At 51.0% G+C, this 15080-nt stretch overlaps 1 protein-coding gene across 11 annotated transcripts in view; it reads right to left on the bottom strand.

Annotated features, from left to right (window-relative positions):
• Positions 1 to 202: 202 nt before the first annotated feature.
• The window catches only part of Brpf3 (bromodomain and PHD finger containing, 3), a 37664-nt gene continuing 22786 nt past the window's right edge, over positions 203 to 15080 (bottom strand). For 2 of the 11 annotated variants that reach the window (XM_030249830.1, XM_006524332.4), the window contains 5 exons: positions 14926 to 15019; positions 10551 to 10648; positions 7581 to 7678; positions 3076 to 3230; positions 447 to 2482 (listed from right to left, as the gene is read on the bottom strand). In XM_030249830.1, coding sequence (XP_030105690.1) covers positions 2299 to 2482; positions 3076 to 3230; positions 7581 to 7678; positions 10551 to 10648; positions 14926 to 15019 — 629 coding nt within the window. In that variant the 3' untranslated portion in view covers positions 447 to 2298. Of the gene's footprint in view, positions 2483 to 3075; positions 3231 to 7580; positions 9916 to 10550; positions 10649 to 14925; positions 15020 to 15080 lie in introns of those variants that run through there. The other 9 variants (XR_003952130.1, XM_006524326.4, NM_001081315.1 and 6 more) reach the window with 8 other exon arrangements.

The raw sequence follows: 15080 nt of genomic DNA, 5'->3' as shown, positions 1-15080 counted from the left end.
ATGAATGAATGAATGAACAAATAAGGTACCCCTTTCTGGGTTCAGCTGGCAAAATACTTGTCATGTAAACATGACAAGAGTTGAGTTCAGATCTTCTAAAGGGATGGTCTAAAAACAAAACAACAAAAAATAAACCTGCCTGGTGACAGGCAGCTGTAACCTCAGCACGGGAAGAGAAGATGGCTGGCTGGCCAGACAGGAGCTCCATCAGTGAGCTCTGCTTCTGTAAGGAGAGCACCCACCATCAGCCTCTAGCGGCCTCATACAGCACACAGTGACTTGAACAATGACTTCTCTGCAACCTGCGGCAACCTGGCAGGACCCTCCTCAGGCCATCCATGAGATCTAAAGGACAGACAGGTCCGTTCTTAATGGTTCTGCCTTCAGAGAAGCGGGTGGTGTTAGGACAGGAGGCCCCGTCACGGACAGCAAACAGCACCGCACACCACAGCCCATAGAACATTTATTTCTCGGAGAGAAAATAAGACATCATATTATGGTAGGTAAAATTAACTCTTGTATTCTTTACAGGCATAGGTTTTTCTGTTTATTACCTCTCTTATAACCATCTGTTATAAACAATTCTAGAAGGCAAATAAAGTCACTTTCTACAATAAATAGAGCATCATGTGCTTCACAGCAGACCAGACAGAGAAGAGGCCCTGTGCCACAGCAGATCCGAGCCGCATCCTGTCCTAAAAGAGCAGTTTTTAAAGTGGGACTCGGAGAGAGGGAAGGATTCCGAGACTGAAAAATAGAGACAGAGGAGATAGTGTTGGGGGAAGGAGACAGAAAGGGAGAAGCCCCAAGATCTTGACACAGGTTTAGACAAGGGTCACAGAGTCCACAGCTGACCAGCTACCTGGGGATAGGGGGACGTGTCGGCTCCTTGATTAGGCTGTGCAGCATGGATGCACAAGGGAGGGTTCCGGTAATGGAGAGTGTGTGCCTGCTATCTTACAGTTATGTACACCACGCCCTGTCCCGCGTGGCTGTGCTGTTTGCTGGACAGAACCTGGCCCTCTTGGTGAGTTTTGTTGGTTCCCTTTTAAACTCTGGCTCGAGTCCCAAAAGTGTAAGAAGTTGGTGGTTGGTTGGTTGTATTTCTTTAAAAAGTTTGAGTATGTAAAAATGGCAGTGATCTCCCCAGGGACTTCGTTTTTTGCCCAAAACTCCCCTATGAAAAAATTGAAAACAATTAAAAATAACATCAAGGTAGAAGTCAACATGGCAATTGGCGGTCTGCAAACCCGCCTGCGGCTTTGGTGCTTAAAGAAGTGAAAAGAAATGTCAAGAGCAGAAGCCTCTGAGAGCTGCGTTGGCTTGTCAGTCAGCTTTCCTCATTCACAGTTTGGTTTTCCTTCCTTTTTGAGGGTAGGGATTGAGGAGGTGATGGTGGAGAAGAGGTTGAAGGCAGGAGATGAAAGAAAAGAGCCCTGTTCTGGGAGGCAGGGGCAGCAATCCCAGAGGGCGGGTGCTGGAGGGCAGTGCCATGCCGCACGCCACCCGCCACCCGCCACCCGCCACCCGCCGCCCGTGCCGCGGTGATCATGCTGATGCAGTGAGGCTTATGGCTGCTGCAGGAGGGGAGGGCAGCAGCATGCCTGCTGGAGGGCTGTGAGTGGGGGAGGGTCCTTACAGGTGGGGTAGCTTCTACCTGGGACTCAAGCGCCTGGCAGACATCCATCTAATGTAGCAGCTGGCCAGGAAGGAAATGGGACATCAAAGAAAAAGATCAATTTGGTGATGTTGCTGTCAGTTTGGCACAAGGGAGAGCAGAGAGCAATGAGGGAAGGGAGAACCTGGGTTGGGTGTGGGAGATGAGACAGGGGGGTGCAAGCACGGGCGGTGTGGGGGAAGGGAAGCTCTGAGGGTTCCCGAGGGACCCTGGCACATCTCTGGGATCAATGTCAGAACCTTGCCTGCCCTGAGGTATGGTTAGGTGGGAGAGACATGGAGAGAGCCGGCTGGCCCCAGAAAAGCAGCCTAGGCCCTCTTGCCTTGTGGGCCAGGTCTATCTCCCTGGCTGGCTAAGACTCTCAGCTGTTTCTACTTCTAAGTGGTTCTTCAGTGGAATATCCCCAGGGACCTCGGGTGGGAGTTTTTTGGCACACAGCAGCCCTCCAGGGGAACCACATGATTGGTCAATATTGGGTCTTGCCCTCGGAGACCCAGTCCAGTCAGGGCCTGCCATTAGAAAGAAGCTGCCGGCCATACACGTGGCAGGGGCAGCAGAGGTTCTCATGCCTCAGGGACAGAGGAGAGGCAAAGAAGGCAGACACAGGCCCAGCTCGGCTCTCACAGGTAGCTGGAAGTGACAAAGGCATGGGAGCCACGCACTCGGCTCAGGTGGATCATGGCGCGGTCATAGGCCACTTGTACTGACTTCCGGATGCTGGTCTTGCGGCCTTCTAGCATCTTGAGCTTGTCCACAGTGTCCTCCACACCCAGGGGCAGGACTTTGTCCCTTGGAAGCCACTGCCTAGAATGCAAGCAGAGCTGAGGTGCAGCTGCAGAAGGCCCTACGGGGGCCTCTGGACCCAGCTCCAGGTCAGGCAAGCTCAAGGGGAGTAGAGGAGTGCAAAGTCGGACAGCTCCATTACCAGCCACTCTACCTCCTTTCTACAGAGATTCGGGACAACACTTTACTAGGCACAGGCCTCCAAGCCTTCATAAAGGACACCACACTGTCCAGACTCCCCTCTGCCTCTGGATCTCCCTCCAGTAACTAGCTACGGAGCTGCCCACCCAAGGTCATGTCCATCCCCAGGATCAGGTGACATTTAGTGACTGACGGCTTAAGGGTACAGAGATCCACAATTCCTAAGGCCTCCTGAGCTCTACAGAGGAACACTGAGGCCCACACTCAAAGTGTGCTGTGCTTGACTTCTCCCTGGGCCCAGGCTGTAGCCCTCATCCTGTAGCTTTCTGAGCAAAGTCTCCTGAAAAGCCCCCTAAGGAGGCCCACTCCACCTTCCTCTAGTGTCTTTAGGGGCAGCCACAAGCAGAAGCCCTCCCACCTCCCGTGGGCTGACCCTGCACCTTGGCCAGGCTCCTACAGCAGCTGTCACTCACCAGGTCCTCTTGTTGTCAAAGAAGAGGACAAGAAAGAGCCTCTCTCCAGCCTCTGCCTGCTTCTGCTCGCCCAGCTTCAGCACGTCCAGTGGAGGGACAGGGATGGGGACACCGTTGTGCAGGAGGCCCTCCCGGGGCATCTTGGGATCGATGATCTGGAGGCAGAAGAGGAGACATGCCCTAAGCAGGGGAAGGTGGGAGAGCCCACCACCAAGACATTGGCCTCAGCACACAAGGGTTCCGTTCTCCACATGATCAGTGGTGGAGAGGCTGGCATGGATCAATCACCAGCACCCACCCTAAAATTGAAATCTTAACTTTGTTCCCCCACTCCACTGTGCTACCCCTCCCAGCCTTGTGCAATCAATCCTTCAGACGGAAGGACCTGGTGGTCAGGCTGAGCAGGCGGTCCGGACGTGGAAGCCAGAGAAGCCAGCTCTCTTACAATGTCTGCTAGAAAGGACTAGGGCTGCTTCCCTGGGCATGCTTTCACCACCTCTGTAATCCACTACAGGACTCAGGGCCTTGCTCAACTGGGCACCTAGGCTGGACCACAGAGAAAGCTCAGCCAGGCAGCAGAGGCAACACCTTTACTTCTGTGCAACAGGCTTTGGCTACCTGCCACCTTCCCAAGGCGAGTGGGGCCAGATACCTCTGGTAAAATTGGAGAGGAGGCAGAAAGACAGCTGAAAGGATTGGAGTTTGAGGGGAAAAACCAAAGCCACCAGAGGAACTAATCTCCAGAAGGCCAGGCCCCATCTCATTCTGAGCAGGCTTGTCATCAACAGCCCAGTAGCTCTCCAGGTCTGTGCAGCACTTTCTGTTCCCAATGTCCTTGACTATCTACACACCATCTCGCTTCAATCTCCTGCTGAGGCCGGCAGCACCTGACAGGTGTTAGCAGACAGGGAAACTGCGGCAGAGGACGGAGACCAGCTGCTCTGGAGCCTCTGGCTTTACGCCTGAGTTGCATGCAGCCTCCGACCCAGCCCAGCTGGCTCAACGACCTCTGTGTACAAAGGCCAGAGAGTCTTGGAAAGTGACTGAGGAAGAGCCTTCTCTAGAGACAGAGCAATCTAACCTCCACGTCCGTCCCACCCCAGAGCTCTCTGCTCATGAGAAACTGCCCATTTCCCTGGCAGCACCCCATGTCCTTCCAAAGTAAGCCACTGAGAGTTGCTGTGCTGAGCGGCTACTCTAAGGTACTGAGAGGAGGCTCAGCAAAGAACCCAAGTTCAGCTCCTAGTACCCACAGGGTGGCTCACATCCTTCTGCAACTCGATTTCAAAGTGACAGACACTTTCTGACACCCCCACCCTGGCCCCAGACATGCGTGTGGTACACAAACAAACGTATATATAAGCAAAATACGCATATACATACATATTAAATAAATAAATCTAAGCAAATTTCTTTTTTTTCTTTTTGGTTTTTCGAGACAGGGTTTCTCTGTATATCCCTGCTGTCCTGGAACTCACTTTGTAGACCAGGCTGGCCTCGAACTCAGAAATTCGCCTGCCTCTGCCTCCCCAGTGCTGGGATTAAAGGCGTGCGCCACCACACCCGGCTTAAACAAATTTCTTAAAAGGTGCTAAGAAAGACGACTTCCGGCCCACCCATGAGCTATGTAGTAGTTGAAACTGTCTCCCAAGCTGCCTGCCACTCTTCCTGGGGCTAAAGCTGAAGATACAATAGCCCTAAGTCTCCCCAGCTCCCGAAGGTGGGGGTGGGGGGTGGGAGGGTGGTGGCACTGCTCTGCTGCCTCCACCAGCACTTGCCGGCTATCAGGAAGAGACTGGGAAGACCTGGAGGATGAGGGCCCTGAGGACATGGCCCGTCCACCCAATGAGCATGATGCCGGTTTACAGAGCATGGATATGAAGCTCGTGGTAAGGCCCAACACAACATGCAGCAAACGTGCACACAGACACCATGACTGCAACAGTGAACACGAAAGGGAACAGTACGAATACTACTCCATGTGCTTCAAAGGCGTGGGCATTCTGCTCCGCCCCCCTTTCTGTTTTTCCAAATCTCCTGTAATGTGCACATTACTTTTGCAGAAGCAAAATAAAACTCGCACCACCTCCCGGTACAACATGCACAGTGGACATGCATGGGAACAGGGATGCAGGCCATGCAGCAGAAGAAACGCACAAGTTGTGTTCAAGTGGTGACTGAATTTCTTCTCTGCAGTCTTTTGTCCTGTTTGGTCTGAGACAGGGTCTCACTATGTAGCCCTAGCTGTCCTGGAACTATATAGACCTCATTGGCCTCGAACTCAGTGAGATCCACCTGCCTATGCTGAGATAAATGGTGTATACCACCAGGTCTCAGTGTTTTGTATGTTTGTATTTTAAAGGTTAGTTTTGGACTGTCTCTCTTTCATTGTAGTTTTGAAAACAATTAAAACACAAAACCCCCAACCCCAAATGCAATGCTCCAAACCAGCCAGCACCATCACTTCCTTAATGAATAAACTGGGTCTGTGGTCTCATTTTTTTCTTTTTTTTTTTCAGTTTTTCGAGAAAGGGTTTCTCTGTGTAGCCCTGGCTGTCCTGGAAATCACTTTGTAGACCAGGCTGGCCTCAAACTCAGAAATCCGCCTGCCTCTGCCTCCCGAGTGCTGCTGGGATTAAAGGCATGCGCCACCACACCTGGCCCGTGGTCTCATCTGTACAGAGCTCCCAGTTCAGTGTCTCCAGCTTCCAGGTAAGTGTGCCTTTTCCACACCTGCCATAGCCCAGGAGGGGACAAAGTAAGCTATAGGAACCAATGTGGCTCCAAGAAGTGGTACAATCTCACTGCAACAGGGCTTCCTCGTCATCACAAACAGGAGCCTGTCTTCCTTATCTTTGAAGGCTGCTGTCAGGTTCAAGAGTCACAGAGAGGCAGGGCTGGGAAAAGCCCAGAGCTGTGCAGGAGAGGTCTTAAATAGCCTCCCCTAGTGCTACAGACCCTGAGAAATAACCAGAGAAAACCCTGATGCCTGGACTCAGCCTCTAGAAGGCTTCTTTGGTGTTCCAGGGTGGAGCTGACTTTACACATCTTTTAAAATCTCCCCAGATGAGTCTCACAAGATCCAAAGGTTTCCAGTTGGTGGTATTATCTTGCAGAGCCTGTGGTCAGTTCCTCCCCACCCGGGAAAGCTTTAGCAGGCAGTGGTGGTTTGAATAGGAAAAGCCCCTGGGGAGTCGTGTATTTCAATGCTTGGCCACAGGGAGTGGCACTATTAGAGGGTATGGTGTTATTGGAGTAGGTGGCCTTGGAGGAAGTATGTCACTATGAAAGGGGACTTTGAGGTCTCTTATGCTCAAGCTTTGCCCAGTGTGGAATCACAGGCTTCTTCCGCTGCCTTCAGATCAAGATGTAGGATTCTTGGCTGCTCTAGCACCAGGTCTGCCTGGATGCTGCCATGCTTCCTGCCATGATGATAACGGACTAAACCTCTAAAACTGTGTGCCAGGCCCAATTAAATGTTTGACTTTATAAGAGCTGCCGTGGTCATGGTGTCTCTTCACAGCAATGAAACCCTGACTAAGACAAAGACAGAAGCCGAGGAGGTAGATAGAATTATTAGCCACTACCAGTGGGAGTGTAAACCAGAACTAACTTCCAGGCAACTTGGCAACTTGTGCCAGAATCCTGCACAGATGTTGCCCCTAGTGGGCGTGCCTGAGAAATAATCACGATCGTGCACCAAGGTAAAGCTAAGATGTTCGCTCACAGCTGCTGACCTCAGAGAAAGAGGAAAGCTACCCGGGGAGCTGGGAAATGGTCAAAGCGTGGTACATGAGAGCAACTGAAAGACGATGCCATCATTAACAAGGGCCAGATGATGTCATCAGTAACAAGGACATGATGATGTCATCAGTAACAAGGACGTGATGACAGGTTTTCATCATGTAAGATGGGCATGTTCATGGAATGCTGGGTAGGGAAAAGGCTAAAGGCGTTCTGCCTCGTACGCGCAGGCATATGCATGGGGAAAGGGGCCGACTGCAGTCCTGAGAGGCCAGGACTGGGGAAGACTCCTAATGCAGTGGCTCAAAACAAAGGCTTTCTTTCCATCATATTATGAGCCCTGAAATCAAATTCCAACCCCAGTGCTTACTGGCAGTAGCTAACAGACCCTGCCTCGTCCCGACAAAACAAGATCAACAATTCTATCGCTGGCATTTCAAGGACTTAGTAGGGCAGATGTTTAATAGTGCCACTAAGCATTATCAGCGTGCTAACCTCACTAACAGTGTTCCTCCTACTCAGAAGCAAGTGAGCAATGCTACAGAAGCCCTAAGCACTGGGTGTCTCTGAACAACTAGAGCCTTTTGTGTGTGGAGAGGGGTGGGTTGCTGGTGCCCCAGAAAAGCTAGGGTAAAGATGGCCCTCCCTCTGCAGCTGACTCCCACCACATTCATCCAATCAGATACTCCCCCAAGGCAAGGCAGGGGCCAGAGCCGCCAGGGGGAGAGGGAACAGGAGGGTGTCGTCTGGGGCAGACTCACCAAGGCAGGGTAGGAGGGGTAGCCTCGGCACTTGGCCCACACCAGCTCCAGGGGCTCCAGGTCTCCGTGGTCTTCAAAGGGCATCAGGAGGCTTCTGCCTGGGGGGTGGGGGAGGGGAGGAGACAGCGCCCAAAGGGGACTTGGCATGGTGCCCCAAAGCCCTTGCCTGCAGCTTCCATCTGACTGGGGCAGCCCAGGATTGAGGCAACAACTCCCTCCACCCTTTCCTCAGGGACTCTAAGACCAGGTCAGGGGTCAGCAAAGTAAATGGCCGAATAGCACATATTTCACCCTTTCAGGAGCCGCACAGTCTCTGCGGCTGCAGCATGGGTATAACCAGAGTCTAAGCAGATGAGCATGTCTCCTCAGCAGTAACTCATGTTTCTGACACTGAAATTTGAATTTCATACAACTTTCACATTATAAAAGACCATCTTTTTTGTAATTTGAGATGTAGGCCCATTTTTAGTTTGTGAGCCACATAAAAACAGACAGCAGGCTATAGTTTACCAACCTCTGACTCTGGATTCTGGGACAGCTTCCCTGGGGGAAAAATAATGGCTTCACCTCCAGGGCCTCTTAAGGAGAAGGGGACATGCCCCAGCTTAAGAAGAGACAGCACTGTCTGCACCCCAGGTTGGGAGTCCCTCTCATGGAAGCTTTGAGGGAAAATTCGGAGAAGGCCATCTCAATAGAACCTGAACACTGCTCTGACCAGGCCACGAGGGGCCATCCAAGCACCTGGCTGCACCACAAACCAGCAGTGCCATGCAGCCGGGCAGGTATTTCCTGACCCTGGGTATCCATCCGGCCTGGGACGGACAGGCTGCACCTCCTTGGCCTCACTCATGCTCTGAGCACCACGAAAACCACATTCTTTCCCGGACACCTGAAACTGTGACCAGGAAGTGACCATTCACCCAGCTAAGGAAAAGGGCTCAAATCTGAGAGCAGAGATGTATAGTTCTTAACTAGGATGAAAAGGAAAGGTGCCATTTCGAGCCAGTGAGCTGACAGTGAACCAGTACAAGCCAGCACCGAGACCAGCTGAGCAGGAACCCGTGAGCCACACAGAGGAGAAACTACAGACTGGTCCGGTTCTCTTGGAATGTGATTCTATCCAATGTCCCAGGAACATTAAAATACGTGTCTGCATCATCTGCTCCAGTAAACTGCTTAGGACATTTATTATAAGAAATTTACTATAGGAGTTCAGGCAAAAGTGTGCATATTGTTTGTGTTAAAGGCTGGAGGTCACCCATTGTCCAGTCACGTCAGCCACAAAGCACTGCTTGTCAGATAGAAGGTTCCAGTAATACAGTGCACAGAAAAACTGTGAGCCAAAAAGGAGGAAATATACAAGCAAAAACTGTGAGCACAAGAGTGTGTGCATCAAGTTGGGCGTGGTGGCGCACACCTTTAATCCCAGCACTCAGGAAGCAGAGGTAGGCCGATTTCTGAGTTCGAGGCCAGCCTGGTCTACAAAGTGAGTTCCAGGACAGCCAGGGCTATACAGAGAAACCCTGTTTGGAAAACAACAACAACAACAAAAAAAGAGTGTGTGTATCATCTGCACTTGTCAAAATGTGACTAAAAGAATCGGAAGCAACCCAGGAACGGGCAGCTGTGTTCCCATGGTGGGCTTCGGGAGTGCAAGTCTTTTTTAATATTGTTTGGCATCATTTTTAGTATGTGGATTTAAAAAGGGAAAAAAATGTCACCACCAGAAGTACAAAGTGTGTCAGATCCACTTCCTGACTTCACGCTCAGACGCACAGAGTCTAGACGTGAGACCTGTCGTCTGTGTGCAGACACTCACAAGAAAGAGAACTCAAAGGCATGCATCTGTCAACAGACATGAGAAAGGCAGAAGGAAGCAAACAGCTGGACCAGGGAAGGAACCCTGTGTTAGAGAGACCGGCAGAGACGGGCCGTCCCGAGTGATGTGACAGACAACCGTGAGGTAAGAAGCAGCTGCTCTAGACCTGTTCCATCCGGGAGCCACCCCAGGCCTCCTGCGGCCCTGCCTTGCCTGCTTTTCTATCAGGCGAAACAGACATTCTCGACAGAGCCAGGTTATCAGTGACACATTACCACTGAGACGCTAGAGAGCAAAGCGAAGCAACAACAGCTAGAGCTACAAACACACGCTTCCTGCAACCTAACACTGCATGGGTGGGACGACCTGTGCAAGCAGATACTCATCACAGCACCAAGGAAGACACTTGAAATCTCTCCTGTGGAGGGCTTCAGTGAAACCAATGAAAAGTCCTCCCACACAGAGGGCCGCTGGGCAGGCTGGTGAAAGCAAAGGATTTCCAGGGTCTACCATGACCTAGAAGAAAGGAATGGGGGCCCTCTATACTTCTCTCAAACACACACACAGGTTTCAGGTTGAATATCCATTAAGTAATTCTGAAAAAACAACCACACAGTTAGCAGCCAATGTTCCAGTGGGGAATGCTGGCTTCCATTAGAGCTTCTGGATTTTCGGCCTCCATGGGCACATGTTAACTATTCAAACTGTGCTGGCTAGTGTTTTTGCTTTGATTTAGTTTTTATCAACCTAGACACGGGTCCTCTGGGACTATTGATTGAGTAAATGCTTCCATCACTGGCCTATGGCAAGTCAGTGGGCATCTTTTTAACAGAAGACTGATAAGGGAGGGCAGGACGCAGCCCATTGTGGCTGATGAGATCCCCGGGCTGGTGGTCCAGGACCATATAAGAAAGAACCCGAGCAAGCCACGGGGAGCAAGCCAGTAAGCAGCGTTCCTCCACGGCTCTGCTTCACAGTGGATGGACTGCAGGCTCTAAGTGAAGAGAACCCCTTCCCCTCAGGTTTGCTTTTACCATGATCACGATCACAGCAACATAAACTCAAAATACAACACAAGCTAAAGATGCGAGCAGCTTGGACGGCTTGCTCCTTGGAACATGTCTTCCCCAGCTCTGCCTCGATAGTCTCACCTGAGCCACTGTGGTCAGAGTCTCCATTCACACCTTCCAGGAAGGGCACACGAGACAGGGCTGGCTTCCCACGGCTGCGTTTGGGAGGCGTCAGGCCACTGCACACAGAGTAGAGGGTGAAGTGAGCAGTTTTTAGTTGGAACCAACCCACTCTTGCTTTTCCATGTCTAACAGACACGGAGCTACGAAAGCACAAAGGCAGAGACAAAGGCATCTCCATTTCCTTTGCAGGCCTACATGATATTAACCCATGGCGCATGTGACCTGCGAGTTCCTACCAGAAACCAGTCCATCCTTGTGGAGGGATTGCTGCCAGGCCGCAGAGGATGGTTTCATCCAGAGAGAAGGCCATGGGGCCGGGCGTGGTGTCGCATACCCTCTAATCACAGATCTACACCATGAGCCCAGCAAGAACAACAGCAACACGGGGAGGGTCAGTCACCCAGTCCCCTCAGCCTCTCAGGACAGGCTGCCACCAGGAGGCCCTCTCACCTCTGCAGGAATCTGCACTCTGTGCTTCACATTTCTTGAGGAGCCAATTTATTTTTGAGATCTGAAAATCTGCCTCTTTTCCAAATGTTCTATAACAGGCACATCTTTCCAGAATTAGCAAAGACATTTCTAAATTGAAAAATAGATCTACTTCTCACTTCCCAATGGTTTGTGAGTGAAGGTTTTCTTGGGTAGGCATAGAGTTTCCCCCCAACTAAAAAGGAAACGAGCTTCTTTCTGTAAACAAACCTACTGCAAAGAGGTAAAGTCCAGAGGATGAGGTGGGTCAGTGGATAACGGCACCTGATATCAGCAGTGAGTCTGATCCTTAGACACACATGGTAGGAGGGGACTAACTCCTACAGGTTGTCCTCTGACCTCCACAAGCATGGTGACACAGGTGAACACACATGCAAATGCAAAGGGGAAGTGCTGGGCATGGTGGCATATGCCTGTAATCCCAGCATTTGAGAAGCAGAAGTAGTCAGATCTCTGAGTTCGAGGCCAGCCTGGTCTACAGAGCAAGTTCCAGGACAGCCAGGGATACACAGAGAAACCCTGCCTCGAAAAAAAGAAAAAGAAATAAAGAAAGGAAGAAAGAAAGAAAGAGAGAGGAAGGGAAAGAGGGAGAGAGGGAAGGGAATATTATACAAAGGCAGGAAGAGCTGGACTGAGACCGCAGGAACGCTAGCATTAAAATAGTTCCTCATGCAGTTTTAACACACATTCAGAGCTGCGGGTTTCTGGGCAACAAATGATGTGGCTAGGAACGCCCATACTCATCAAACTTTAAGAACTACGATTGCTGACTACTGCTGCTGGGCATGGGCACACACTTTTTAATAGCAGTAGCAGGAAGGCAGAGGCAGAGGGATCTCTGATTCTTGAGGCTAGAGCAGTGGCTGAGCTACAAAGTAAGATGGTCTCAAAAATAAATAATATCACTGATCTGTAATTTCTCAACTAGAAGAAGTGGTTAAAAGATGAGTCAAATTTTTACAGAAAATCCAAGATGCAGCAAGGGCTGGGAATAGCTAGAGTGTGGAACTGAGGTTCAATTTATGCAAAAACTTGGCTTAACCAAAACCACAACTCGCATTCACTCAGGAAAGCAGTCGGTACCTATTTGGCAAGCAACACCAGCAGAGCCTATGACACCTGCCCATGCAGCTCGGAGCCTGGCTGTGTAGACAGAAGATGCTAGTGGTTCCCCTAAGTCCCTCTCCATGTACATGGCAGAGAAGAGCAGGGAGAGGCAGCTGAAAGACAAGCCAGGTAGCCTGCCTCCACTTGTGACCTTCTGTGTCCCTGAGCAGTGGCCCACCCATGGTGCTTCGAAAAGTCCACGATCACACAACCACGCACTCTGTGTGGATGGATGGTTTCGTGTTTTCAGATTTAAGGTATCACAGACTAGGTTGCAGCAGCAGAACAAGCTCTGTGTGGTTCTGATGAGGCGGATGGATGCCACTGGGGTTTGCTTTGCAGACTTCCCCAAAGACCCAGGCCAGCCCAGTCTACACTTCAGACAATAATGTCCATCTATCTCCTCTACAAGACAAGCTACGGAAACTGCAGGTATTTAACAACAGTGACTCACACCACAACTCGAAGCTGGGTGTGGTGGGGCACAAATGCCATCCTAGAACTCAGAAGGAGGAGCCAGAGTATCAAGAATCAAGAGGTCAAGGGGGCCAAGCCTCAGTCACATGAGTTCACAACCTGGCGTATAAGAGACAGTTGTGGAGCACAATGATTGGAAAGGTGCTCAGAAAAGCTATTTGGAAAGACCAACCATGGAGCAAATGGGCAAGAGGTGAGTGATCAGTGCAAGGAGACAGGCGGATCTCTGTGAGTTCAAGGCCAGCCAGCCTGGTCTATCCAGTGAGTTCCAGGAAGTCAGGGCTATGAAGAGACCCTGCCTCAAAACAACAACAACAACAACCCAGAACAACAAGAGACAATATGGCTTCAGTCTAACAGATAAGAGCTTCCCTCCTGTTCTTGCTGGAGAATGGAGAGGAGAGAGGCTCCAGGAGGGAGGGAGAACACTGCAGTCAGAACTTGGGCCTCCCATCTTACTCACTTTTTATGGTTTACTATCACGTGTGTGTGGGTGTGGAACGCTGGCACACACCTGTGTGTGTGGATGTGAGAGGCCGCTTGTGCAGTGGGCTTTCTACTTTCACCGTGTGGTTCTGGGGACTGAGCCTGCTGGGTCCTAGTCGCTCACACTTAAACTCTGAACACCAGACCACAGAGGAAATATCTTTCAAGGGCATGGCTCCTCTACCAGGCAGAAGTCCTGGGGAAAGCAAGAAGTAGCAGCTGTCTGGAGTTCTTCACAAAGTCAAGCATCACCTGAGCCAGCAGGCTGCTTGGCTTGTTTCCATGACTCAGATGGGAGCCTGCCCTTCAGTAAGGGCAGACGGTACCCTTCCACCTCAGCAAGGGCTGGAAGGTGACAGATGGCTGACCTCAATCTTACCCCAGCTCCAGTAAACTGACCTTCCAGGCACTTACATATTTGTGTAGCTTTATTGGAGTTTTGTTTTGTATTGAACAGGCTTTACTACAAAGCCCAAGCTGGTCTCCACCTCACGAATCTCCTATCTCAGTCACCTAAGTGTTGAGGTTACAGACATGGGCCACTGTCTGTGAAGGAAGCCAGGAACTCCAACCTGAGAGCAAGCAAGAAGCATTTTCTAATATTTTGAAATCTGTATTTCCTAGCCCTAGTAAACTCTCTCCCCGCATCTGCTTGCTTTGTGTCTCTGGAGGCTTTGATAGACAGGGAGAGAGCCAAGCAGTTTTGAGGTTCGTGGGGGAGGGACTGATGTGGGAAGCCAGCACAGGCCAGCGTGTAACTGAAGGCCTACACGCCCACCTGGAAGCTCAGCAGGAAATTTCAAAGCACACACACCAGTGAGACCTGCTGCAGAAGCCTTCAGACACAGGCCAGCCTTTTCTGTACTACTAAACAGGGACCCTCTCAGCAGTCACCTTCTGCAGTGGCACCGAGGCCCTTTCACGCAAGCAACCCCCTCCACCCAGAGTCTGGGAGAACAGAAAATGCAGGGCAGTAAGCTCAGTAAACTTGGGAGAAATCCTCCCTTCAGCTAGAGAACAGAAGCCCATCCCTTCTCAGAAATGGCAGGCTACCTTGGGCCTCTAAAAACCAGGGGACCTTTAAAAGCTCGTACTTGGTCTTCCCTCGCCCCTACGTAATACCTCCACAGAGGCCACAGTTGTGGGCACTGGGTGTAGCCGACACATGCCTGTAAGCCCAGCACCTGGGACGCAAGGGGACAAGGGTTAAGCTGGAGGCTACCTTGAGCCATTCAGTTCTACATCTTGGTTTCAAAAACCAAGGGCTAAATCCAGGCATACTGGTATACGCCCATTAGTCTCAGCACCTGGGAGACCAAGGCAGTAGAGATGCTTTGGATTCCAGTCCATCCACGTCTACACAACAAGATCCTATAAAAAAAGCTTTGGTTGAAACTTACTGGTAGAGCACTTGCCTAGCAGGTGTGTGGCCCAGGGTTCAACCCTCACTGAACAGAAGCCAAAACAAACTGAAGAGACCAATCCTATGACACCACATCTGCAACAAGCTGGGTTATGTGCATGCGCACGTCCCGGAGCATGCCTCTCAAATGGCAACTTCAATGGGCGGCAAGAGATTGAGCTACACAAACTCATCAACACCGCTCTTCTGCTAGACAGATCTGAGAAATCAAGGGCCAATCCCTTTCCCTCGGGGCTCCCAGAGACAGGGACAGTAGGGAGAACTGAGAAGGAAGCCCGACCTGTCACTGAATGGAGAACGAAGGAAAAGAAGTCTTAAGGCTGCCCGAGCTTGGGGGATAAGCATCCTTACCTGCCAGCTTCAAACGCCAGTCCTCCACTGAGACCCAAACTACATTCCGAGTCAGACCCGCTTTCCGTGTGTTTTCCAAAGCCGTTAGTCACGCCTGCCAAGGACACACACAGTGAGCCCTGAGTGCAGAACCTCCCTTCCCTGACACATGCCTC

This window comes from Mus musculus, chromosome 17 (assembly GCF_000001635.26).
Source record: "Mus musculus strain C57BL/6J chromosome 17, GRCm38.p6 C57BL/6J".
NCBI classification, from domain to species: domain Eukaryota; kingdom Metazoa; phylum Chordata; class Mammalia; order Rodentia; family Muridae; genus Mus; species Mus musculus.
This window is presented reverse-complemented; position numbering and strand designations above follow the sequence as displayed.